This window comes from Typopeltis vanoorti, chromosome 20 (assembly GCF_054136105.1).
Source record: "Typopeltis vanoorti isolate ZY-2024b chromosome 20, IOZ_Tvanoo_1.0, whole genome shotgun sequence".
In the NCBI taxonomy this organism is placed as follows: domain Eukaryota; kingdom Metazoa; phylum Arthropoda; class Arachnida; order Uropygi; family Thelyphonidae; genus Typopeltis; species Typopeltis vanoorti.
The window spans coordinates 83,020,777-83,047,087 of NC_143568.1; the positions used below are offsets into that span (position 1 = coordinate 83,020,777).

At 34.1% G+C, this 26,311-nt stretch overlaps 1 protein-coding gene across 4 annotated transcripts in view; it reads left to right on the plus strand.

Annotated features, from left to right (window-relative positions):
- The window catches only part of LOC150095607 (WD repeat-containing protein 70), a 198,270-nt gene that overhangs the window by 73,251 nt on the left and 98,708 nt on the right, over window positions 1-26,311 (plus strand). For all 4 annotated transcript variants that reach the window (XM_090410794.1, XM_090410793.1, XM_090410796.1 and 1 more), the window contains one exon: window positions 9,079-9,155. In XM_090410794.1, the coding sequence (XP_090266920.1) occupies window positions 9,079-9,155 (77 nt within the window). The remainder of the gene's footprint in view (window positions 1-9,078; window positions 9,156-26,311) is intronic.

Below are 26,311 nucleotides of genomic sequence, written 5' to 3' on the forward strand. Positions count from 1 at the left end.
CATCAGTGTAATTGGCCAATGCATTTCATCATCCCCAGTTGGATTGCCATGTCTGTAGCAACACCTTACCATATATATATATTTCATCCTGTTAACCTGTACTTCACACCAGAATAGCCTTAAACTTATCATTGCATGGGACATTATTATCATTATTGCTTTTGTGAGTTTACCCTTACTGGACTCAAGTCATCTGATATCATTGGTAGCATTCCCCCCCCCCCCTCTCCTCTGTCTTTTGTCATTCCTAAAAATGCTATACCCTTTACACCCGATCACAGTTGCAACATATGACTCTGATAGCCAAGCTTTGCTAATGCTTGGTTAGCAAGAAACTCAACCCCTTTGTTCCAAATGTTTCACATTTGTGTATAAACATACTGAGCCCCCCTTTCCAAACACACACACACACACACACACACACACACACCACTTTTTTCTTCTACTTAAATCTGCAGTCTGCTTTGCTCAGTTAGACAGTTTTCACTTTTTCCTCTCCAGAGCCCATCAAAGGTCCAAAACCTACATTTCCACAGATATATAACCATGCTTAATGGCATTCATACCATTATCATATCTGCATACTACAGATGAACTTACACGTTTTCATCATTTTTCCCATGATGACCTAGTATCCTTCACTCTCTGTATTAGGTCTCATCCCAATAATTTCTCCATGCTCCTGATACCAAATCCATTCAAATGTTAGCCTTCCCTCTTATACAAGTCATCATCAAACTAAACATCCATTTCTTCTACACAGCCTACACTTTGAATCATTTACTATTATAGTCTTCATTAAGTTGGTACTATCAATATCTCAGTGGCAAATCAACAATTTTTACTCTCTCACTTCTTCCAAACAGTCCTTATGAATCTTCTCTCATAATATATTTATTGCTATCACAATCCAACGAGAACTATCATCTCTTTTATTTAACAATATTATGTTAAAAGAGAGAAATTAGCCAAAGCATGAACTAGTGGTATACAGAAGAGTGCTTTGAACAAATTTGATAAGTTAGAAGTGGTTTAGAGGATCGAAATGTTAAAGCTGATTAAGTGAGAACTTCAAATAGTACAGCAATTTTTAAGAAAGTTTACTGGAATTTAGTCATGAAATCTTATCTTCAATTCATGTTTGGTTTATCCTTTGATTCTGTGCACTAAAACATGCTGTAATGAGGGAAATGGTGTTATATTTGCTATAGCATAGAAGAAGAATACAATAGAAAAGAGAAATGGAAAGCAGTTTTTATTATTTTATTTTTTAATGCACTCCTAATTAAATGTACTATATACTGGTAGAATTGCCTTCCAAAATCGAGAATATTATTATTATTATTTTCATTTTACTGGATTTCCATGGAATCCGGCAACTCATTGTAGGAGACCGAAATTAACCATTATACACACAAATTCTATTATACCTCTCCTCGAATCCATTCACCATCAGGGAACTCACAACAATTCTGGTAATCCATTCTACTCACTAACCGTTCTCCAAGCAGAAAATCTGGTCTGCACACACACTCCTACTAACCACTCTCTTACACAACTTCCACATTGCCTCTAGTTCTCTATTTGTTATATGTTGAAAAATTTTACTTGCATCAATTTTATAAAATCCCTTTAATGCCTTAAAAGTTTCTATATCATGTCCCCTCTTTCTACTTACCAACTAAACGTAATATTTTTCTGTCTTCCTAGCATAGGCGTTTTTCTCCTGAATTATTTGACAGATTACAAGAATTAAGTAAACTGTTAATTATGAGTCATTATTATAATTTTTATATTCTAAAATCCTTTGCTAATAAAGTTAGTTGAAATAGACCGAGCTTTGCATTTTTTAATGGTATGCATTTTTGCACACCTTCTTACTACTACCATGCTTATGCTACATGCATTTCAGACTGTGTCAGACTGACAGTGTATGTCTAGCTTTTATACTGTATACGTGTATTGTATATGTCCATATACAATACATAAAATAAAAGTATGCAATTTATAATGCATACTTTTGAAAATTTTTAAAAGTATGCATTATAAATAACCATGACAGATACAAATACAGTGTCAAAATATATAAATTTAAGAACAGCTGAGACATTCACCATAACTGTGGCATACATATATTTAATGTTTTTTAAGAATTTTTAGTTTTGTTGATTTTTTGTAATTATTTATCACATTTAACTTTTATAACTTGTATTATATTTCAGTTAAGAATAAACTACAAAAAAAAAAAAAAGGCAGAAAAACTCATGAAAAAACTTGATGCTTGTTAGTAAAATTTTCACTGATGTTTCATACACACATCACACATATACAGCACAAAAATGAAGTGGAACTTAAATGATAACAGAAAATTCTAAAAAGTGCCACCTTAGTAGCTAGTGTAAGATAAAAATTGTCAATATTTTCCTGACTTAAAAGCTGATTTAAAAATTACAATGTCCCATAAAGGAGATAAATACAGACCATTGGATCGGATTAGGTTAAGATAGTGGAGCAACGTTTTACAGGTTTCCTTATAAAGGCATTATATAAGAAATCAGCTTTTATGAAAGATTCCAGGTACACACTCTACCAAGCCTACAGTTCACTTAAATAACAGAAGAATTTTCTTATAGAATGTCTTTATAAGGAAACTTATGAAATGTTGCTACATTGTCCTAACCTAAACAGATTCAATGGTCTGTCTATATTTATCTCATTTATGGGAGATGATACTTTTTAAATCAGCTGATTTTTACTAACTTTTAATTATACATAATTTTACACACACACATACAGAGAGAGAGGGAGAGAGAGTAGTCTCCCCTTATCTGCAGGGAATACGTTCCAAGATCCCCAGTGGATACCAGAAACCGCAGATAGTACTGAACCCTATATATATATATATATATATATATATATATATATACACATTTTTTCCTATACATACCTATGACAAAGTTTAATTTATAAATTAGGCACAGTAAGAGATTAACAACAATAACTAATAATAAAATAGAACAATAAAATAGAATATAACAATATACTATAATAAAAGTTATATGAATGGAATCTTAGCAACCTCAGCATATTACTATTTTTCTTTTCTTCTGAAGTAGAGAGCTTTCACCTTTTAACTTAAAGGAAGCACATTATGGCTTCTCTTTGGCATATCTGAATTGCCAGCATCTTGTGCTTTGGGGCCATTATTAAGTAAAATATAGGTTACTTTGAACACAAGCACTGTGAATACTGCAGCAGTCAATATGATAACTGTGGAAAAGTGTAAAGTTATGCATTTTGGGATGCAAAGATTACAAGCTGTGTACCACATTGTGATGATACTCTACTCCAGTAAATTGATGAAGCCAGTGATTTGGGGGATAGTATCGGATAGAGAGCTGAAGTTTAGAGGGCATGTTGCTAAAGTTACCAGGGTAGTGCACTGGATTATATGGTTATTGAAGAACACACTAGCAACCAAAGATAAGGGAGTTATTATTCCTCTTTATAAAATCTTGATGCAACCACATCTGGATTATTGTGCTCAAGTCTGGTCACCTGGGTTTCTTGGGGGATGAGAAAGTGGTGGTGAAGATCCAGAGGTGAGTGGTCTGTGGAATGCTCCCTATGAGAATAGATTGGAGTTTGTGGATTTCAAAAGTTGGTTAATTGGCATAAAAAGGGGGGGGGATATAATAGAAACATTTAAGTTACTCAAAGGATTTTATAGGATTGATGCAAGGGAAATGTTTTGGAACTTGGCTAGTGTAGGCAGAACAAGAGGTCATTCCTAGAAGTTAGGCAAGGGGTATAGTTAATAAGGGTGTGAGGACTATATTTTTCACTTGGAGAGTGGTGAATAAATGGAATGGGTTGCAGTGGTTTCAAGGAGACGTTTGATAGATATTGTTGATGATAGTTTAGGACTCCATGTAGATGCCCATGGAATAATGATTAATAATACGGGGTGTTTAAGGTTTAAAGCTATATCACTGAAAGGAGACCTCCACATAGCCTTTAAAGGAATGCAGAAAACCAACCATGGCTTCTGACCTAATGTCCAATCCTCACCTTCTCGTGGTACCCCCTGTTAGGTATCTACCTGGATACTGAAGGAACGAGGATGGGCTGGCAATTTGTACTCTTATTGGCTTAAACCAAAATATAGAATGATGGTACAACACGACAGAATTTCGTGCCATCTGTGGTGTTGCCCGATTAAAGAAGGCCCCCGTTGTTTTCTCCAGGGAACCAGCACAAACAGCGACAAGTCAGCTACAGGAACAAATCCTAAAACCTACCCTAACTCAACATCACCACAGTTCAGTATCGATACTATCAACATAAGAAGCCTGAATGACAGATGAGGAATTGGATAAGTACCAGATCAACATAATAGGAGTGACTGAAACAAAAAAAAAAGGCAAAAACTGGCGAGATCTTGCTGAGCAATAAATACAAAATGTTATATTCAGGCAGTCACTATCAAGGAAAAGGAGTAGCCATAGTACTCAATACAACATATGAGTCTAATCTTCTTGAATGGAAAGCAGTCTCAAGTAGAGTGATGTGGGCAAATATCAGAATGGGAAACTGGACAATGAGACTTATTTGTGTCTCTTGTCCCACAGAAGATTCTACTAAGGTAGAAGTGGAGGGATTTTTTGAGGCTTTAGAGAAAGCAATTGAAACAATGAAAAAGGAAAAGTTGGTCCTTGTTGGGGATCTAAATAGCAGAGTAAAAAATGATTGTCAGACATACAAAAATATTTCAGAAAAATTTGGAGAAAAGAGAAAAGTTAATAATAATGGCAAAAACATGTTGGATTTCTGCTCAGGACATGGACTAGTTATTACTAACACCATGTTCCAACATAAAAATGTACACAAATTCACATGGAGAGAAGAGGCAAGGAATAAGAAAAGTCTCATTGACTATGTTATTGTCGATAGTGAAGTGTACAGAGGATTTGAAATTGAATGTGATCACCATTTAGTCTTGAACAGAATAAAATTGAATTTCATATTGAAAAGAATAACATGTAAGAAAGTTTTTAAGCAAATGAAAGTTGAGTAGCTCTCAGAGGTGAACTATAGACAAAAATACACAAACATGATTGAAGAAAAAAATGAAAGAATTTGAGAACAGGAACCAAACCTTGGAGATTCAGTGGCAAGCCTTGAAGAAAACCCTGATTAATTCAGGCAGAGAGGCATGTGGTGAAGTTGTCTGCAAGGATAGAAAAATCAGAACTCCATGGTGGACACAGGAAGTTAAAGAGGCAGTGAAGGAAAAGAAGAAAGCATATCAAAAGTTCCTGGCAAATAAGTCAGTTTTTGCTCTTAGAGAATGCAGAGACAAATATAAGAAAGCTAAACACTGTGTAAAACTAGCTAAAACAAAAGTCATGGGAGGACTTTGGCAAGAACATAGAAAATAAATATCAAGAAGGTGGCAAAATATTCTGGAGATTGTTGAAGAAGCTTAGAAATGGAGGAAAGAGTGCTGTAAAAGGACTTAGAGATGATAAAGGTGACATGAAAGCAGGAGAAAAAGATATCCTTGAAGTATGGAGTAATTATTTCGAAAAATTGTTAAATGAAACAAGCAGTGATGACAACACAGTGGTAAAAAAACACTGGCCAGGTGCAGTCAGTAATACATATCCATACTTGAAGTAGAAAAAGCCATCAAAAGCCTGAAATGTGGAAAGGCAGCAGGAGTAGATGATATTCGACCAGAAATGCTCAAGTATGGAGGTATAAAAGTCTTACAGTGGCTGCACTGCACAATTCAGAAGTCCTGGACAGGGGGACGAATTCTGGGTGATTGGAGTTGAGCTCTCATATTACCCATATATATAAAAAGGGAAATAAATTGAATGTGAGAATTACAGAGGTATTTCCCTACTGAGTGTTCCTGGTAAGATTTATGCAAGTATACTTGAGAAACGGTTGAGAAGAATTTTAAAAGAGAAGCTTGGTAAAGAACAAGCTGGCCAAATGGAGGCTGTCAGGATCAGATCTTCACTTTACGACAAATAGTTGAGAAAACATGGGAATATAACAAAGATCTGTATTTAAGTTTTGCCAATCTGGAAAAGGCATATGACAAGGTACTAAGAGAGAAGTTATTCGAAATGCTGCAGTTATGTGGTGTCAATGGGGCTTTATATCAAGCAATACTTAGTCTTTATTTGAGTTGTAAGTCAACAGTTAGAATTGAAGTACAGGAAGGTGGTTTTTAATGTTAAATCTGGTGTCAGCAAGGATGTACAGGTATCCCTTGCTTAACGCAGTTTTGATTAATGCAGTGAAATTGCGGCAATCCCTTGATATGCGGCAAGAGTTTTGATTAATGCGCCTTTAACCCTGCGTAGTTCACAGCTGATCTGACAGAAACATACAAAATGTTTAATATAAATATTCTTACACAATTCACTGTATAGCTTGGAGATCATGAGTAGCTGTGCATTCATATGTTGCGAGTAATATTCCGCACTGTTTTTTGTTGTCAGTTTGGTTTAACAGATGTTATGTAAAGGTTTCTGATATTTGACAGTAAATTCTATCTGAGAGATACCGCGACCTCCGATGTCAGTATTGTATAATTTTTTTTTAATTGTTTGTTCAATAATTTCTAGATTGTAACTCAAAATAAATAAACTATTGTGTATTCCTGAAATACAGAACCAAAGGCTTATTTATCATACATATCCTCTAGGAGATGTGCTTTACATTATGGAAAATACTAAGGAAAGTGATCTGGAGCTTACTCCACCTTTACTACGAGTTGCCCATAGGGTTACTTATGCTTGTATCTGCCGAAACTTTTAGTTTCTATATATTCGGCACAAAACTTGTAGTTTCTATATTCGGCTATGAAATAATGTTGGATTCAATATCCACTTAATTTGTACAATCATGTATTATATTTGCAGTGTTTTTCTTTTTGTTTTATTGCTTGTTTGCCGAGGTCTGGAGAGTCATTTTGCTTGTTATCGTAGAATTTATGCCGATAAGAAAAAAACTAAAACTGTTCAAACAACTCTTGATAACTTCTTTTGATAAAAAAATTGCAGTAAATAATGTAGGTACAAGTATTTATTAAACATTTACTTTGCATTCATTTTTTATCTTTCCTAAAAGAGCACCATATAAAACGAATTATTAATACAGTAATTGATCATGGACGAATTGTAATTTTTACCATTGATTATTAGATTTGATTAACGCGATTTTGATATATGCGGTAACATCGAGGGATTAATTAACCATGTTACTCGAGGGATACTTGTACATTATCCCCCTCTGTTATTCATTATCTTTGTGGATCACATTATGAAAGAAAGTGGTATTAAACCTGATATCAAAATTGGGGATGTTAATCAGCTTTTTGCTTTATGCAGATGATGTTATACTTCTAAATAAATCCACTACATGTCTGCAAGATTCCATGACCAAAGTGAATAACTGTTGTAATAGATATGGTATGAAGGTCAGCATCGCAAAGACAAATGAAAATAGGCAGAAACCTTGAAAAGATCAACTGCATTGTGAATGGAGAACATATAGAACAAGTAAAACATTTCAGCTACTTAGACATGATTTTTAGTGAAGATTGTAAATTAAATATGGAAATTGACAACAGAATCAACAAAGCCGGTATGGTAGGAAGTCAACTGAATAAATTTATATGGAATAAGAGAAAAATTAGCTGTATTCAAGACAATGTTTAAACCAATTTTAACTTATATATCTGTGAGCTGGGTTAGAAGTAAAACACTTGACCAATGACTAGAGACTACAGATATGAGAGTCCTGAGAAAGATTAGGGCAAGAACAGATGGCATCAATGGCAATATCATATTAAAAATGAGAATATTAGGAAAGAACTTGACATTGTCAGCATCCAGGAATGTGTTAGCAGAGCTAATCTCAGATGGTATGGTCACTTAAACAGAATGGGAGAGGAAAGATTAGCAAAAGAAGTGTTCTCTGTGTGGTTGGCAGGAAAAAGACCCAGAGGAAGACTAAGATATAAGTGGATTGATACAGTAAGAAGTGCCTTAGAAGATAGAAATACATGGTCTGATAATATCAGTCTTGACAGGTAACAGAATGATTTGGAGGAAAATTGTAGATAGGAAGTTAGTAATAATGTAATTGCTCATGTAGTACTATCATATCCTGTACACCCCTTGAGGATATATATATATATATATTAGGAATTTGATAATGATAATTAATAATAACCGAAATGGTTACTAAGTGACTAATGGGTGGGTAGCAGTGCAGTATGGATATACTGGACAAAGGGATGATTTACATCCCGGGCTGAACGGAGCAAGATTTCATCATGCTACTCAGAATGGCATGCAATTTAAAACTTATGAATTGTTTATTTTTGGAATTTTCCATTTAATACTTTTAGACCAGTGTTACTGTTGAAGGCAAACCTGCAGATAAGGGGAGGGACTACTGTATATGTGTGTGTGTGTGTGTGTGTGTGTATACACATTGTTTAGTTAGGAAAATATTGACATTTTTGTTATTTTGCATTAGCTACTTAGGTGACACTTTTTAGAATTTTCTGTTATTTAATTACGATTCCATTTTTGTATTGGAGTTCCTTCTTTTGTAGTTTATTCTTAATATGCCTACTTATAGTATTCCAATCTTAAAGTGTATATTTCTGTTGTTATTATTGTGTATGTATAATTTTCATTAAAATTTTTTTTTTTCTTCCCATAAAAATTAAGTGAAAAAGAAATCTCACAGAATCATGGTTTTGGTGGTTGGCACCCCTGTCTAATGCAATTGATATTGCATTAGAGTTAAGGGTTAAATAATAAATTTCAAGCCACTTCATGACTACTTAAGCTGGTGTAGTCACCTGGTGAGAGATTTTTAAAACCATATCAAATAATGACATTCAGAAACCTTCAAATATCCATCATAGTGAGATTCAAATTTTCTGGAGCGTGTGACAGTATCCACTTACCCTGTATGCTAGATTAGTTTCATCATAAACAGGATGTTTATTTTTGTGTTATTTATTTATTTTTTCTTTTTCAGGGACATTGTGCAATGTTAAATGATGGTTGCTGGCATCCATGGGAAAGAGAAGAATTTTTGACTTGTTCTAATGATGGGTATGTTTTTATTTATCTTTGTTTAGATTTCATCTTAATTGTGGCAAGTAAAAATAAATCTTTTTTTTTCTCTCTTTTTAGAATTGAACCCTATTTTAGTGATTGTTTTAACAATTTATGTGTATGACTACTTAATATTTATTAGGTAGTTATTTATTTATATTATGTTCATCTTCTAAGGTATTAGACTTCTATCTAAATGTATTGGTTTATTACAACTATAACTTACCTATTTTTAAATATTTGACCATTAATCATAGGTTTGAGGAATTTGTTCTGCCAACATAGTGTTAATTACATTCTTTTTGTCAGGGGGAACCCAAGTTTTTTTGGGGTTTTTTTCATATGAACAAATTCCATCTCCTCTGTATGAAATAGACCAACATAAGTTCAAAGTTCTTTTTATCTTGTATAACATTTGAATGCTGTTCTTTTCAACCACAGCACATTTCATTTTTCAAATGATGCACAAAGGCACTCCTTATTGTTTTTATTTAAATTCCAGTTTATGTTCAGTGATTATAAATTAAGATCTGTGTCTTCAAAAAAAAGCAAAATGATGGTTTTTTTTGGATACAATTTCTATAAAAACATATTTTTTTTATTAATATGTTTTTTTATTAGCTATTAGAAAATGTCTAAAATTCTCCTCTTATTAATTTGCAGAACACAACCTCACTGTTTTCAGGCAGACTTTACATTATTGCATTTATCCTCCACTTTTAAAATGATGCATACCAGACCTAATATTCATTAAAACTGCCAAATAAATATTTGTGTCTTTCTCCACATGGTAACAAAAGACTAGATTCACATTTTATCGTGATCATTATCATTTTCTGATATGTAATCTCAGGGACTATACAGGATGTTTCTTGTCAACAGTTTTCTTACAAATTAATCTAATAGTTATCCAATTTTACATTTTTGTTTTCTAAGGCATCATAAACTGCACCATTCTGCCTAGACCTTGGTCTTCCTCTGGGTTCTTTCCCTTGCAGTTTTTGCCAAATCATTCATTCATTCTTTTCATATCATTTTACAGTAGTTCTTCCATATTATCAAGTTATTCTCCGTTATCTTTATTGTTGTTATGGTTCTGCCATTGATGTCATCAACAATCCACATTTTCTTCAGAGCTGTCGTATCTATGGTCTATAGTCTTTGATCAACTCTTTTATTTTAGTTCAACTTTCAAAATAAGTTAAAATCAGTTTGAATGCAGTTTTGTGTATTGGAATTTTGTCTAATTTTTCTCATCATCATCAAATTCCTGACATGTACCCTCAAGGGGTGTACAGGATATGATACTACTACATGAAAAATTTACATCATTACTACCTTCCTATCTAAAATTTTCCTCCAAATCAGTCTGTTACTTGTCAAGACTCCAACATTATCAGATCTTATATTTCTATCGTCTAAGGCACTTTGTACCGTATCCATCCACCTATATCTTGGTCTTCCACTGGGTCGTTTTGCTGCCAACCTGGCAGAGAACACTTGTTTTGCTAATCTTTCCTCGCCCATTCTGTTTAGGTGACCGTGCCACCTGAGATTAGCTCTGCTAATCTCAGGTGGTACGGTCACCTAACGCATTCCTGGATGCTGACAATGTCAAGTTCTTTCCTAATATCCTCGTTTTTAATATGATATTGCCATTGATGCCATCTGTTCATGCCTATAATCTTTCTCAGGACTCTCATATCTGCAGTCTCTAGTCTTTGGTTAAGTGTTTTTACTTGTGACCCAGCTCTCAGATCCATAAGTTAAAATTGTTTTGAACACTGTCTTGTATGCAGCTAATTTAGTGTTTTGGCTAATTTCTCTCTAATTCCATATAAATTTATTCAGTTGACTATCTACCATTCCAGCTTTGTTGATTCTGTTGTCTATTTCCATATTTAATTTACCATCTTCAGTAAAATTCGTGCCTAAGTAGCGGAAATGTTTTACTTGTTCCACAGGTTCCCTGTTCACAACACAGTTGACATTTTCAACAATTCTACCTATTTTCATTGCCTTTGTCTTTTTATTGCTGACCTTCATACCATATCTATTACAAGTTATTCAATTAAGTCAGAGAATCTTGCAGACTTGTAGCAGGTTTATTTAGAAGTATAATATCGTCTGCATAAAGCAAAGAGCTGACATTACCATCTCCAATTCTGATGTCATGTTTAATACCACTTTCCTTCATAATGTGATCCATATAGATAATGAATAACAGAGGGGATAATGTACATCCTTTTCTCACACCAGATTTAACATTAAACCATCTTCCTGTATTTCCTTCAATTCTGACTGCTGGCTTACAACTCAAATAAAAACTAAGTATTGCTTGATATAATGCCCCATTGACACCATATAACTGTAGCATATTGAATAGCTTCTCTCTCTTGGCACCTTGTCATATGCCTTTTCCAGATCAACAAAACTTAAATACAGATCTCTGTTATATTCCCATGCTTTCTCAACTATTTGTCGTAAAGTGAAGATCTGATCCTGACAGCCTCTATTTGGCCTGAATCCAGCTTGTTTTTCACCAAGCTTTTCTTCCACAATTCTTCTCAACCGTTTCTCATGTATGCTTGCATAGATCTTGCCAGGAACACTCAATAGGGAAATACCTCTGTAATTCTCACATTCAGTTGTATTTCCCTTTTTATATATGGGTACTATTAGAGCTCTACTCCAAGCATCGGGAATTCGTTCCTCTGTCGAGGCTTTCTGAACTATGCAGTACAGCCACTGTAAGACTCTTATACCACCATACTTCAGCATTTCTGGTCGAATATCATCTACTCCTGCTGTCTTTCCACATTTCAAGCCTTTGATGGCTTTTTTCTACTTCAAGTATGGATATGTATTCCTGACTGTATGCCTGTTGAGTGTTTTTTACCACTATGCTGTCATCACTGCTTGTTTCATTTAGAAGTTTTTCAAAGTAATTACTCCATACTTCAAGGATATCTTTTTCTCCTGTTTTCATGTAATCTTTATCATCTCTAACTCCTTTTACAGCATTCTTTCCTACATTTCTTAGCTTCTTCAACAACTTCCAGAATATCTTACCACATTCTTGATATTTATTTTCTATTCTCTTGCCAAAGTCCCCCCATGACTTTTGTTTAGCTAGTTTTACACAGTGTTTCGCTTTCTTACATTTGTCTCTGTATTCTCTAAGAGCACTTTGAGAATACAGAGACAAATTCTCTGACTTATTTGCCAGGAACTTTTGATATGCTTTCTTCTTTTCCTTCACTGCCTCTTTAACTTTCTGTGTCCACCTTGGAGTTCTGATTTTTCTATCCTTGCAAACAACCTCACCACATGCCTCTCTGCCTGAATCAATCAGGGTTTTCTTCAAGGCTTGCCACTGAATCTACAAGCTTTGGTTCCTGTTCTCAAACTCTTTCATTTTTTCTTCAATAATCTTTGTGTATTTTAGGCTACAGTTCACATCTGAGAACTGCTCAACTTTTATTCGCTTTAAAACTTTCTTACATGTTATTCTTTTCACTATGAAATTCCATTTTATCCTGCTCAATACTAAATAGTGATCGCTTCCAATTTGAAATCCTCTATACACTCTGGTGTCCTGACCCATAGAGAAAACATCACTATCAACAATAACATAGTCAATGAGACTTTTCTTATTCCTTACCTCTTCTCTCCATGTGAATTTGTGCACATTTTTATGTTGGAACATGGTGTTAGTAATAACCAGTCCATGTCCTGAGCAGAAATCCAACAGGTATTTGCCATTATTATTGGCTTTGCTCTTTTCTCCAAATTTTTCCAAAATATTTTTGTATGTCTGACAATCATTTCCTACTCTACTAATTAGATCCCCAACATGGACCAACTTTTCCTTTTTCATTGTGTCAGTTGCTTTTTCTAAAGCATCAAAAAATTCCTCCATTTCTACCTTAGTAGAGCCTTCTGTGGGACTACTGGCACAAATAAGTCTCATTGTCCAGATCCCGATTCTGATATTTGCCCACATCACTCTACTTGAGACTGCTTTCCATTCAAGAAGATTAGCTTCATATTTTGTGTTGAATACTATGGCTACTCCTTCTTTTCGTTGATTGTCATTTCCTGAATATAACATTTTGTATTTATTGCTCAGAAAGAACTTGCCAGTTTTTGCCTTTTTTTTTTTTTTTTTCAGTCACCCCTATTATGTCGATCTGGTACTTATCTAATTCTTCAGCTAACTCCATTTCTTTGCCAATCAGGCTTCTTATATTGATAGTACTGATCTTTAACTCTGGGGATATTGAGTTGGGGTGTGTTTTAGGATTTGTTCCAGTAGCTGACTTTTCGCTGTTCACCCTGGTTCCCTGGCGAAAACAACGTGGGCCTTGTTTAACTGGGCGACGCCCCATCCAGCATGAAATTTTGTCGTGTTGTACCATGGTTTTCTATATTGGTTTAAGCCAATAAGAATACAATTTGGTCGGCTAAATCCCAAATTGCCATCCGATCCTCCTTCGTTCAGTATCCAGGTAGATACCCAACAGGGTGCGCCATGAGAAGGTGAGGATTGGACATTAGGTCAGAAGCCCTGGTCGGTTCTCCACATTCCTTTATAGGCTATGTGGAGGTCTCCTCTCAGTTATACAGCTTTGACCCTTAAGCACCCCAACTTATTCATAAATAAAAAGTTATTCAGCCAGCCTGCTTCTGACTATACTAAGTTTGTTATTCTCACTATATTAACCATTGTATTAACTATTTGCAGTGTTTAACAAAAATGTTCCTAAATTGAAAATGCAATTAATATTTTCCATGTTCATACCTGTTTTCATAGTTTAACTGTTTTTTTCTGTTCTTCATGTCAAAATTGCTTACAAAGTTATTCAGATTCGTTAATCTTGGAGCTCTTTAATATATTTATTTTTAGAAGCATAACATCATCTACTTAAAATAAAGAACTGAGTTTGATATCTTTGATGTTGATATCAGAATGAATTTTACTTTCTTTCATAGTTTGATTCACATAAATGATTATTAACAGTGAAGATAGCATGTACTTATATATTACACCTGATTTTACATCTATCATCTTTCTTTGCATTGCTCTGTATAATGCTTCATTTATGTGATATAATTGTAATGCCTTGACAAGCTTTTCTGTCTACACTTTATCATATGCCGTTTTCAGATTTGCAAAACTTAAATTCAGATCCTTGTTTTCTTTCCATGTTTTCTCACATCTTTCTCTTAAAAATTTGTTCTGAATCCAGCTTGTTCTTCCTCATGTTTGCCTTTCACAGTCTTTCTTAGCCTATTCGTGAATATGCATGCATACTTGAAACAATCTGTAGGGAAATTCCTCTAATTCTCACATTCAGATACATTTCCTTTTTTAAAAAAGATGGTATTATGAGAGTTTTGCTTTGCATCATCCAGAATTTGATCTTCTGATCATGCTTCAGTTATGCTGAATTATTTTACCATGAAATGCAAAACTATAGAACAGTAATGCTAATTTCAAATGGAAGTAAAATAATCAAAGAAAGAATTAGTAATCACTTGAAGGTTAAGGGAAGAGACACCAGAGATCAGATCTCAAATCTCAGATACCTTATTGAGAAATCAGGAGAGTTCATTAGCTCTTCTTATCTATGCTTTATTGACTACACAAAAGCTTCATTTGCATAAATTGGAAACTGTTGTAGGAAATAATGTCTTAAGTCTGGCTTTTTTCAACATTTTATACAGTTAATAATATGTTAACTTTATAACACTAACAAAAGTACAGTAAGAATTGATACTACATTATCAGATTGGTTCTATTTACAAAATGGAATACGACAATGTTGTATTCTATCTCCTGAACCCTTCAGTCTCTTTTGGTGAGGAGATCGTTAAGAAATCTCTGGATGGCTGGAATAGAAGCATATTGATTCTTATATGCATATTGATTCTTATAGATTGAAGCTTAAGAATCAATAATATAAGATATGCTGATGATATAGTACTAATAACAGAAAATGACATAAATGAATTCTTTGGAAGTGATTCTTTCAAATAATGGAGTGGCATAGCTTAACATACGGACTCAAGATTAACATAATTAAAACAAAACTGATGATCCTTGATAGGAATCATAATGAAACACGATCAGTAAGATAGAAAAATTAATCAGTTTATCTATCTGGGCTCATTGCTCTCTGCCAATGGGGGTCGCTAAGGAAGTAAGAAGATAAATTACAATAAAAAGATCAGCATCAACTCAACTGACAGGAATCTGGAAGGATGGAAAAATATCTACCAATACAAAGATCAGACTGGTTAGGTTATAAAAAGAAAATATAAAAATTCATCATTAATTCCCTGTGGTTCTTTCTGATTCAGAGTCCTGAACGCTGAACAAGGTTAAGAAGAAGATCGATGCTTTTGAAATGTGCACCTGGAGAAGGATGCTTTGAATGCCTTGGCCGGAGAAAAGAACCAATCTGAGCATTAGAGACCAACTGAATCTTGAAATGAGTCTCTGCAACATGGTGGTGAGAAGAATCCTGAAATATTTCAGACACATCTCAAAAAGAGAGGGATCTCAAGAAAAACTCTTTCTGCAGGGCAATGCTAGGAACTAGAGGAAGTGAGCAGGCCCCATGAGAGATGGCTAGATCAAATTTCTGCTCTAACTGGACTAGGGTGAAGAATTGGAGAATGCATTAAAATGACAGAGACAGGTAGAGAAGACTAATACATCATATTAAAAGTTCTCAGCCATGGTGAGATTGACTAAGAATATTGTGATCTTATAGCTTCTATTAAAGCTGCTTCTTCACGTTTCTGAGCTTTTCCTACCTCCAGTACCAAAATGAATGTATGACCAAATTATTTCCAGATATTTTAATTTATTTAATTTTTCAGAGGCATTACTTCTTATCTCTAAATTCTTAGCTTCTTCAATAGCCTTAGATTTTTTGGCTGCCTTCTTGAACAAAATTCTTCGAGAAAAAAAAAAGTTGTATTTTTTGTTTCATTACTTAAATGTAACTTACATTTTTCTCTATATTCATTTACATTTCTCTATATTCATCTAACCTAACCTATACTTAATAACTTACTGGCTGTTTAGTTTCCTTCAGTTTGCCATTTATGCCAGTCTGATCAATTAGGAACATTTTTGTTAAACACTGAAAATCGAAGGTGGTTTAGTCACTTTAACAGAATGGTTAGCAAAACGAGTGTTTTTTTGCTGGGATGGCAGAAAAAGACCCAGACCAAGTGAATTGACACAGTTAGAAGTGCCTTGGAAGACTGAAATATAAAATCTCGTGATCTTGTAGTCTTGACAGATAACAGATTTCTTTGGAGGAAAATTGTCAATAGGAAGTTGTTAATGATGTGAACTTTTCATGTGGTACTATCATAATATCCTCTACACCTCCTGAGGATACATATCAGGCATTTGATGACTAGTTATAGAAAGAAAATATAAAAGTTCATCATTGTTGGATCTTATCCTCAAATGCTGGGATACCATAAGGCTCTGTTTTTTGTTGTTTTTTTCTTTCTGTATATCAGAGACCATCTCCAATTGACTACAAATCTATTCCAGTTTTGTTGTAACTGTACATTGCACGCTCTTCTTTGAAAAACCTTGCATAATAAATCGCCACACTTTCAGAACATCAACTTCTATTATTACCTTAGTTGTTGATCTCTAAACAATCTTTCACAGCTAGTAAATTTTATTTTATTTATCACTAAAATGAATTTTTTTTTTTTTCTTTTTTTTTTTTTTTGACAATACCCAAATCTTTGGACAAGATATTTTTTTTATTGGGATAATGCTTATCTTTAATTTTCTTGATATAAACATAACATTATAAGCATTGTCCTTGCATCTGTAACCAAAAAGTTAGATTTTCTTTCTTTTTCCATGATATTGCTTTCTTTTTTGAACAGCTACTAAATCTTTACACATCCATCCACCATTGAATGCTGTTCTCGCATTCAGCTTCCACATCACAAAACATATATTTCTCTCTCTTTTCTTGCAGTTTTCCTCCTATCTGTGGTACTATTGGACTCTAGATTAACCATCTTCTTATGTTTGGGATTACCATTAACCTTGAGTTTACTTGTGTGTCTTGTATTTGTTCCTGATTTTAATAATTGAAACAAAAATACTTGTTAGTATTTATAGCATTCTCATTCATTAATTTTGCATTTTGGTGTGCTTAAGATGGAATTTAGATTCTTGGAAGACTGAGAAATATAAGATCTGATGATCTTAGAGGCTTGACAAATAATAGATTTAGATTAATTTGGAGGAAAATTGACTGAAGCAGTATGTGGAGATGGTGTGATTCATGACAAATGCATGGTTGAGACATTATTATTATTACATCACACCTACAGAGAGTCCTCAGACTCGTCGAGGGAGGGCATCTACTCTTCATCTCACTACTCCACCAACCTTGATCATCCAGTGCCATCTACCGCTGACTACCACCACTAGTACTTTCACAGACGATCACAAACATCCATGCCCGCTGCGGGATTCGAACCCGCAGCCTTTTGGCTGGAGAGCTGATACGCTAGCCACTTGGCCAACCAGGCCAGCTGGACACATGGATATGAAGCTATTCAATATTTGTTTTTTGTAATGTGGTGTAGAGGGAGTTGGTAGTTACTGTTATTTCCTTGTGATTTATTTAAATTTATAACCAATAAAATGGATTTTGATGAAGAATGCCTTTTATTTGAAAATGAAGAATATAATTTGAGCAATTCAGAGGATGAATGTTCTGATTTTAGCTTTTCAGAAAGTTTTTCAAATGTATCTGAATATCTAAGTTACATCCGCTCATAGCATGAGGTACAAACCTAGATTCTGCTCCCCAGGATTTCCCCTCGTGGAAAATCCCTGGGACTTTTTTTCAATTTTATTTTATTTTATTTATTTATTTGTTGTTGATAAATCAGTTTATGGAATATTTGAAGAAACAAATTATTATGCTTTACAAAAGACCATCAGAGTTTGGACGCTTACTTTATTAGTCTTTTTTGCAATAGCAATGCTACAGGGAATTGTTTATATATTTAATTACTGGCTCTATTGGACTAAGAAGACCTACACAGATACCCCCATTCTTTTGAAACAACATGTCACTAAACAGGTTTTGGCTACTGAAGAAATGACCTTGATGTTCATCTCCATCAAAACTAAACATTTTTCCATTATGTGAACACTTGAACAAAAAATTCAAATCAATAGCTCAGAAATGGAGGAATGAATACTGCAAAAGGAATCAAAGATGATAAATATGACCACTATTCATGAAAGTCGCATGTTTTATAAAGGTCATTTCACTCAGTGCAGTATAGCCCATTGAAAAGAGCTAGATTAAGAATAAAGTTTTATATGCTGTGTAAATCAAAGTCAGATTATATTTGGGCTACTAAAATTTATACAGGAAAGGGCAACTCCTTATATTTTCACAAACTGTTATGACTTTGATGAAACCTTTATTAGAAAAGGGTCATACCTTGACTATTGACAGTTGTCAGTAGTCAAATAATACATCATCTCCTCAGCTAGCAGATATCTTGATGAAGCACTAAACAGACACATATGGTATGTTTAAGTTAACAAAGAAGAAACTGAAAAGAGTTTAAACAATAGCATTACAGCAAAACAAGGTAACAGTAATTGAATGGAAAGATAAATGCAATGCGACTCTACTTTCAGCAGTTCTTTCATCTCAAATGAAGGAACGTTGTTGTAAGGCCATAGATACTGTCACTCCCCCCCACACACACACGTGCGCATTGTAGCTGATTATAATGGTTGAAGATGATCGTGTTGATTAGATTCTGTCAGTATACTCCATAAAAAGAAAGGAGGGAAGAAGTATTACATGAAAATATTTTTCCATCTTTTGAAGATAGCTTAATGGAATTCATACATTCTGGATGGAAAATCAGCCAATCAAAGATGCTCATTGATTTCAGAATGGAACTAATAGACCTTTTTTGTTGAAAAGTACAAATATTTGTGATTATTCATAGTTGTTCTGGAACTATTCCAACTTTTATTATTCCTCTCTGTCATTTTCTAGGTGCTGTTCCTCTCACAGAAAATAACACCATCTTTACAAGAATGTATTATATATACAAGGGTGGTCTGAAAAGTTCTCGGCCTTGACCATAGATGGCAACATTATCGGCAAGATTTTTTTTCTAAATTGGTACATCTGTCATAACCATTCATGTGAAATTGTAAGTCATTCTATCAAGTAGTTTGTTTTATACAGCTGTCTGAAGCAAAAGTGTTGTCTGTATCACTTGAAATGGATAAAATTGAGTATTGTGTGGTTTAAAAATTTTTGTTAAAAGAAGGTTTAATGCCAAAAGAAATTCATTCAAAGTTCATAAAAGTTTATAGGCACTGTTCTCCTTCATTTTCGACAATTAAGAAATGGGCTACCGAGTTTAAACATGGCCATACCACCTTGAAGATAATCCACGTGAAGGACATCCAAAAAGTGTAACAATACCAGAAATCTTTGATCAAGTGCACGATATGGTATTGGATGACCAGGCGAGTCAAAGTGCATGAAATTGCTGAGACTATAAGCATTTCAAAAGAACGTGTAGGATATATTTTGCTTGAAGAATTGCAAATGAAAAAGCTTTGCGCAAGATGGGTGCCGTGCTTGCTCACAGCAGATCGAAAATGCACTCGCATGAAAATCTCTGAACAATGCTTAGAGCATTTTAACAAGAAAAAAACTGATTTTGTGCATCGATTTATTACTATGGATGAGACTTGGATTCACCATTACACACCAGAATCCAAACAGCAGTCAAAACAGTGGACAGAAGTCGGTTGTTCAGTACCGAAGAAGACAAAGTCGGTTCCATCAGCAGGAAAGGCCATGGCATCTGTGTTTTGGGATGCTAAAGGCATTTTGTTTATTAATTATCTTGAAAATGGTAAAACAATAACCAGGGAATATTATTCTGATCTTTTAACCAGACTAGACGAAAAACTTCATGAGAAAAGACCCAGTTTGCAGAAGAAAAAAAATCATCATTCATCAGGACAAATGCACCTGCCCACAAAGGTGTTTTGGCAATGGGAAAATTAAGGGATTTGCACTATGAATTGTTGGAATATCCACTCTATTTCCCAGATTTGGCTCCTTCTGACTTCTATCTCTTCCCAAAACTAAAACTCTTCCTTGCTTGTGAGCGTTTTTCTTCGAATCAAGAGGTGATTGCAGCTGTAGAGTGGTATTTTGCAGATCTTACCGAGAACCATTACAGGGATGGGATAATGGCGCAAGAGCATCGCTGGAATAATGTATTAGTCTTAAGGGAGATTATGTTGAAAAATAAAAATAATTTTGAAATTATAAATTTGTTTTTTCATTGTTAGGCCGAGAACTTTTCAGACCACCCTCATATATACAATATCTACCAATAATTGTCTGGACATTCCTGTTATTTGAAGTTATGGAACATTCCAGATTTGTTAATAACATAAAAACCACCGTACAGATAATAGGAAGCAGTATTTCATCATAGCAGTTGAATACAGGTGATATGGCAGCACGACTCAAACCTATTGACTTCAAGAGAGGTGTTATCATAAGCTGTCATATTGGTATCATGTCCATACATGCCATTGCTGCTCAACTGGAACATCCAAAATCAACAGTTGGCAATGGGATCAACAAATGGAGACATTCTGACATCACTAGTGCAGGAAAACACCCAGGATGGTTGCCAAAAATGACTGACAGGGACAGGAGGGTGTTAAAACTGTGTTGATTTCACATCAGTGGCCTCAGTATCCCATAATGCAAAAACATTATGAGAGGGGCTACTACCTAGACTGCTTTTCATCCGTTATTGAGATCTCATTGGTTGATAGTGGCCCTTCCCTTAATGTTTTTGCATTATAGTACACTGAGGCAATTGATATGAAGTCAGTCTTTAGATACAAGTAGCCTATGCATGAAGATACCTTATGCCGAAACGTTTAGTTGCTTACACTTGGATAAACAATTAAACAAGACTATAATTTCTTGTCAGAAATAATTTACTATGTAACCAGGTGAAAAAAATTTCTACAATTATCTCTAATTCTGAGTATTTTAATAATAATGTGATATACCTGTTTACTATTTGTGCATGAAAAATATAACTTCTCATTAATTTAACCTTGGTATCTTTTTTGTTGAGCCTGGATTCCACTGATGAGAGAGATCTCAATAAAGGCAGAAAGAAGCACGGAGGCTTAGAGCTTCCAGTATTAAAATTCTGTTATTTCAGTAATACAGCCTCAAAAATCCATAAAATATTGTAGACTGATCATATATGTACAGACCTTCTCTGGTACTATCTGGGGTTTCATCTCCTGTTATTTGGAATAAATGATTACAATGACCTGGTAGCCAAGATTATTCCTGGAAGATGACATATGCAATGGAGAATTGCATATGTCATCTTCCAGTGAATGCTATCAAATGGAAATGCTTCAATATTGGATATTCAATCTGTGACATCCATTACGGATTGGAAAAAGTATAACATGCATTCTATAGTTGTCCTCTTGCCCTGTTTATATGGAACTGGTTATGTAATGTGTTGGGCATTCCATTACTTACAATAGAACAGTCTTTTGGCAATGCCTCCAACCTGTCAGCATTGGGTAAGAGAATTTTAATATTTATAGTAAATGAGTTAAGATATCATTAAAAATGTGAAAACCAGTAATATGACATAAAAATTCTTTACAATATTGCATTATGGAAATTTCATTATTCAGTTCGATGAATTTTATATTTTGAAAAGAGCATTCTAAGAGATGTCAGACTTTTGGCTGCATGGTGTAGATTACCCACATTATGCAATATTCACCAGGAGAGATAAAATTCTGTCTTGTTTTTATTATGAGAGGTTTTTTTTAAATGGTTCCATACTCTTTTTCACTGTGATCTTATGGTCAGTGGCATGAATGACTGGAGAGCAATCCTAAGCAGAGAAAGCCAATTGAAGGCAGTTAACTTAGATAAGGTCTTGTACCTTTATAGTACTCTAAGCCTATGAGGAATACTCCTTTACTTTTTCATTGACAAAGGTCGAAATCTCTATATTCAAGTAACCTACTAGTAAAGATACTTCATAAAGCAAATTTCATTTGCTTGCACTTGGATAAAGGATTGAACAAGAATATCATTTCTTATCAAATATGATTTACTTGTTAACCAAGTGTAAAAAACTTTCTGGGAATCAAGATATTTCTATCCTGATTGTGGATGTTGGGTTGTCTGATATCATGCTTTAGAGAATATCATACTAAAGTTAATTTTTAAAATGATTTTTGTATCTTCTTTTTTTTCTTAACCTGTTATAAAGATATTGTCACTTCTAAAAATAAATTGGATTTTATTTTTTGTATACAATGGAAGTTATTTTTGCATTTCTGGGATAATCCAGGCAAATTGCTTACAGAAAAATCATTTAATTCTAATTAAATAATCTGCAACTCTTGCAGCCCTGATGATGTAAGTCTGACAACTTATGAAACTTGTTGGGTTATATTACTTATTTTAATAAACCTGTTTTATGTTTAGAAATTTCCTTTTTTAGGAAAAATACTTTATCACTGAATATTATAATGAATTTACAGTATTTCAGATATAAAGTAATAAGTAGGTCTACTTTCAACAAATACCTAATAAGCAATCACACATAGCTTGTATGCAATACTGGAGCAATGCCTACGTTTTTCAGCCATAATTTGCCAAGAAATTTAGAGAAAATTTAACGGCAGAAATTTATCACTGTTCACAACAACCACGACAACAATTGGAAAGTTTAAACGAACAGGAACACAGCTGTGATCGTCAGTGATAGCGCATGCGCATCCACTGAACTCTACGCAACTGGAATGCTCTCACACACCACAAGGAAGCAAGAAAGAAATCGCGTAACTCGGAACAGAGAAAATTTCCAGAAATGAAAGTAATAAAAAACTGAGTATTTGCATATAAGACGCACCCTGATTTTCAGACCTATGTTCAAAGAAAAAAAGTGTGTTTTATATGCCGGCAAATACGGTATTTGCATACAAGTATCTGTGTGATCTGTTTAATTATATAGTAACTAGATGTATTTGCGAATTCCATTAGGCAGTTTGCTTATTACCCATTCTCCCTTATGGCAGACTGTAAACAAATAGAAGTAATTGTGATAGATTCTTCACTGTCTCCAACTGTAGCCAAATTTTATTCAGAACATATAGAGGAGAAAATATTTCTCCTAAATCAATAACCATTTCTTTGGATCCATTATATGGATGATATTTTTGTCATCTGGAAGAACTCATATCAAGAACTATGAGTCTTCCTACAAAAATTAATAACTTGCACCATACATCAAATTCAATTAAAATAGAATCAAGCAAAAGTTTATCTTTTCTTTTCCTTTCCTTATAAAACAAGTAAATGGCTCCCGCCACTATGTTTATCATAGACCTTCTCCACCTGCTGTATTCATCAGACATCAGCTCTCCATACTTTGCAAAATACAGTATCAATAAATCTTGACTGTCAAGAACCCACATAATCTGTTTTTCAGAAACTTCATAATCTGTTCTTCTTAATGGAGATTTCCTGCTGTTCTTCAGCAGGAAATCACCATAATAAGCCATATCCTATACCTGCTATATCCATCAGACATCAGTTCACCATACTTCACAAAAATGCAGTATCAGTGAATCTTTGCTATCAAGAGTCCACATAATCTGTTCTTTAGAAACATCTTTTTAAGCAGGAAATCACCATCAGGTAAACTTATGACTCACATCCTATAGAAACTTCATCTTGTTGGCATGTATGACCTATCAACCAAATCAGGTTCCTTTTACCTTTTCCAAAAGATAAAGTACAACTGCTATTGTTGGAGTCTGTTAGATTCCCTGTAACTACAATTTATCCTGTTTTGAACAGACAGGCTGCTCTGTCACAATAGAACATCAGTCCTATATTGAATTAAATGAACATCATAAGTCTGGCCTTGCAGAACATGGAATTAGTAACACTGGCTTCATGATCTAGGATAATGCTAAGCTTTTATGTAGACGCACCTACAAATTTGAACATCTTTTCAAAGAAAGTGCTGAAATTCTTCTTCATCATTGAAATCTCAGTGATGGACTTTTTGTGCCAAAAGTCTAGAAAATAGCATTAAAAACTTTATTTCATATTTATTTTTATATAAATATATGCATGTGTATAGCATATGTATAGGATCTTAGTGGTGTAGTAATTTATAAGGTGCTTTTGCTAACTACACATGAAAGGTTTAAATGAAACTTTTTTTTTTTTTTAATATTTCATTCTTCATTTGTTAACACTGAAGATAGTTTGTGAGACATGAACAGAGATATTTGTATCTAATTTATAATTTTAATTAAACTTCTTTACTGTGTACACATCATTTATTATCCTATTTTAAATGTATCATTGTGGGTGATCATCTGCTGGTTAATGATATTATATTTCTCTATATGTCCCAGCTATTATGCTAAACTGATTGGATAAAATTCTCTCCTAAAAATGAATATATTTTTATCATTTTTCTATGAATTTTTCAGTATGAAAATTGATCACAAATTGTCTTGTTAATGTCAACAGGAATGTTAATAAGTTTAAAGCTGAAGTTTTCAGTTTCAAAATTTGTTAACATTCCTGTTGATTTTGTGACAACCATGTACAGAAGTTGCTAATCTAGTTAATGCATAATCTTAACATGAAGTAATTTAGGAACTGGAATTTGCTAAACTTCTATGTAGAAACTTATTCAAATGATAGATCACATTAAATTTCATTTTAAAATTTGCAACACTGCTAGTGAAAATGTAGTACTGAAAATAACATATGAAAATGATATTAATAGTTATCAAAAGTGCTATTCTTGATAATGTTATGTCATGAAGTGACAAAACTATAGAAAAGAAGCATGATAGCAGAAAATATTAAAATTTCAGTAGGCTCATTATGATTGAATTTCTCCAAAGATCTGGATGTGAAACATGTTTTATCAACATTTTTCCTATATTCTGTAAATACAGGAGCAGTAAGAAAATCATTTGTGAGTGATTTGGTATATATGCTGAGGACATCATGCGGATGAGCCCAAGACAGGAATTAGGATAGGTGGTAGATTGATCAGTAATCTGAGGTTATGCTAATGATACCGTACTCCTTTATAATGACAAGGAAGAACTAGGACAAATTCTTGATAAAGTTAAAGAGCTCAGTAATAACAGAGGACTTGAACTCAATCCTAGCAAGACAAAGATCATATTTCTCAAAGGAAATACAAACAGGGAAGCTCTTGAGAAACAAGTATAGTGTACCTTAATGGAGAAAGAATTGAGGTCAGCAAGTTTGAATACCTGGGATTCATTATTAACCTGATTAATCGCTGTTCAGAAGATGTCAGAAGAAGATTAGGAATGGCTAAAACAACAGTCAAGAGACTTGTCTAAAATCTGGAAGAATGGATGGATCTATCTCCATGGGAACAAAGTTGAGGATTTTGGATGCAGATGTTTTTCCAACAATGACTTATGGATGTGAGACTTGGAACCTAAATAAGTCAGATAAGAAAAGGATAGCTGCTTTTGAGATGTGGTGATGCTGAAAGGCATACATATGAATGGGTGTTAGAAAAGATCAGTAGAACTCTAAGGCTCTTAAGGATATTGACAGAAGAAATTTAAAATATTTTTGACATGTTGAAAGGATGGAAGGAGGATTTCTCAGAACAGTAATGGAAGATAAAGTTCCTGGAAAAAGAGAAATGGGTGGACTGTCAATGGGATGGATGGTGTGTGCAAAGTGGCTGATCTTCAGAGAGCTGAAGCCTCCAGAAAAACATACAACAGGACTACATGCCGTGGCCTAGTGTGGTACATCACCGAGCATCGGAGTGACCATACAGCATCTGTGGATGCCCAGTGAACAGATGGATGGATAGAGTGACGTGATTTTTTAAGCATGTAGATAACAATAAAAACTTTTAAAACGCTATAACGGTAATGATATGTAGGATTTGAGTGTGATCCTTGAAACTGTTCACTGCAGTCCATCATCTCCTTCCCC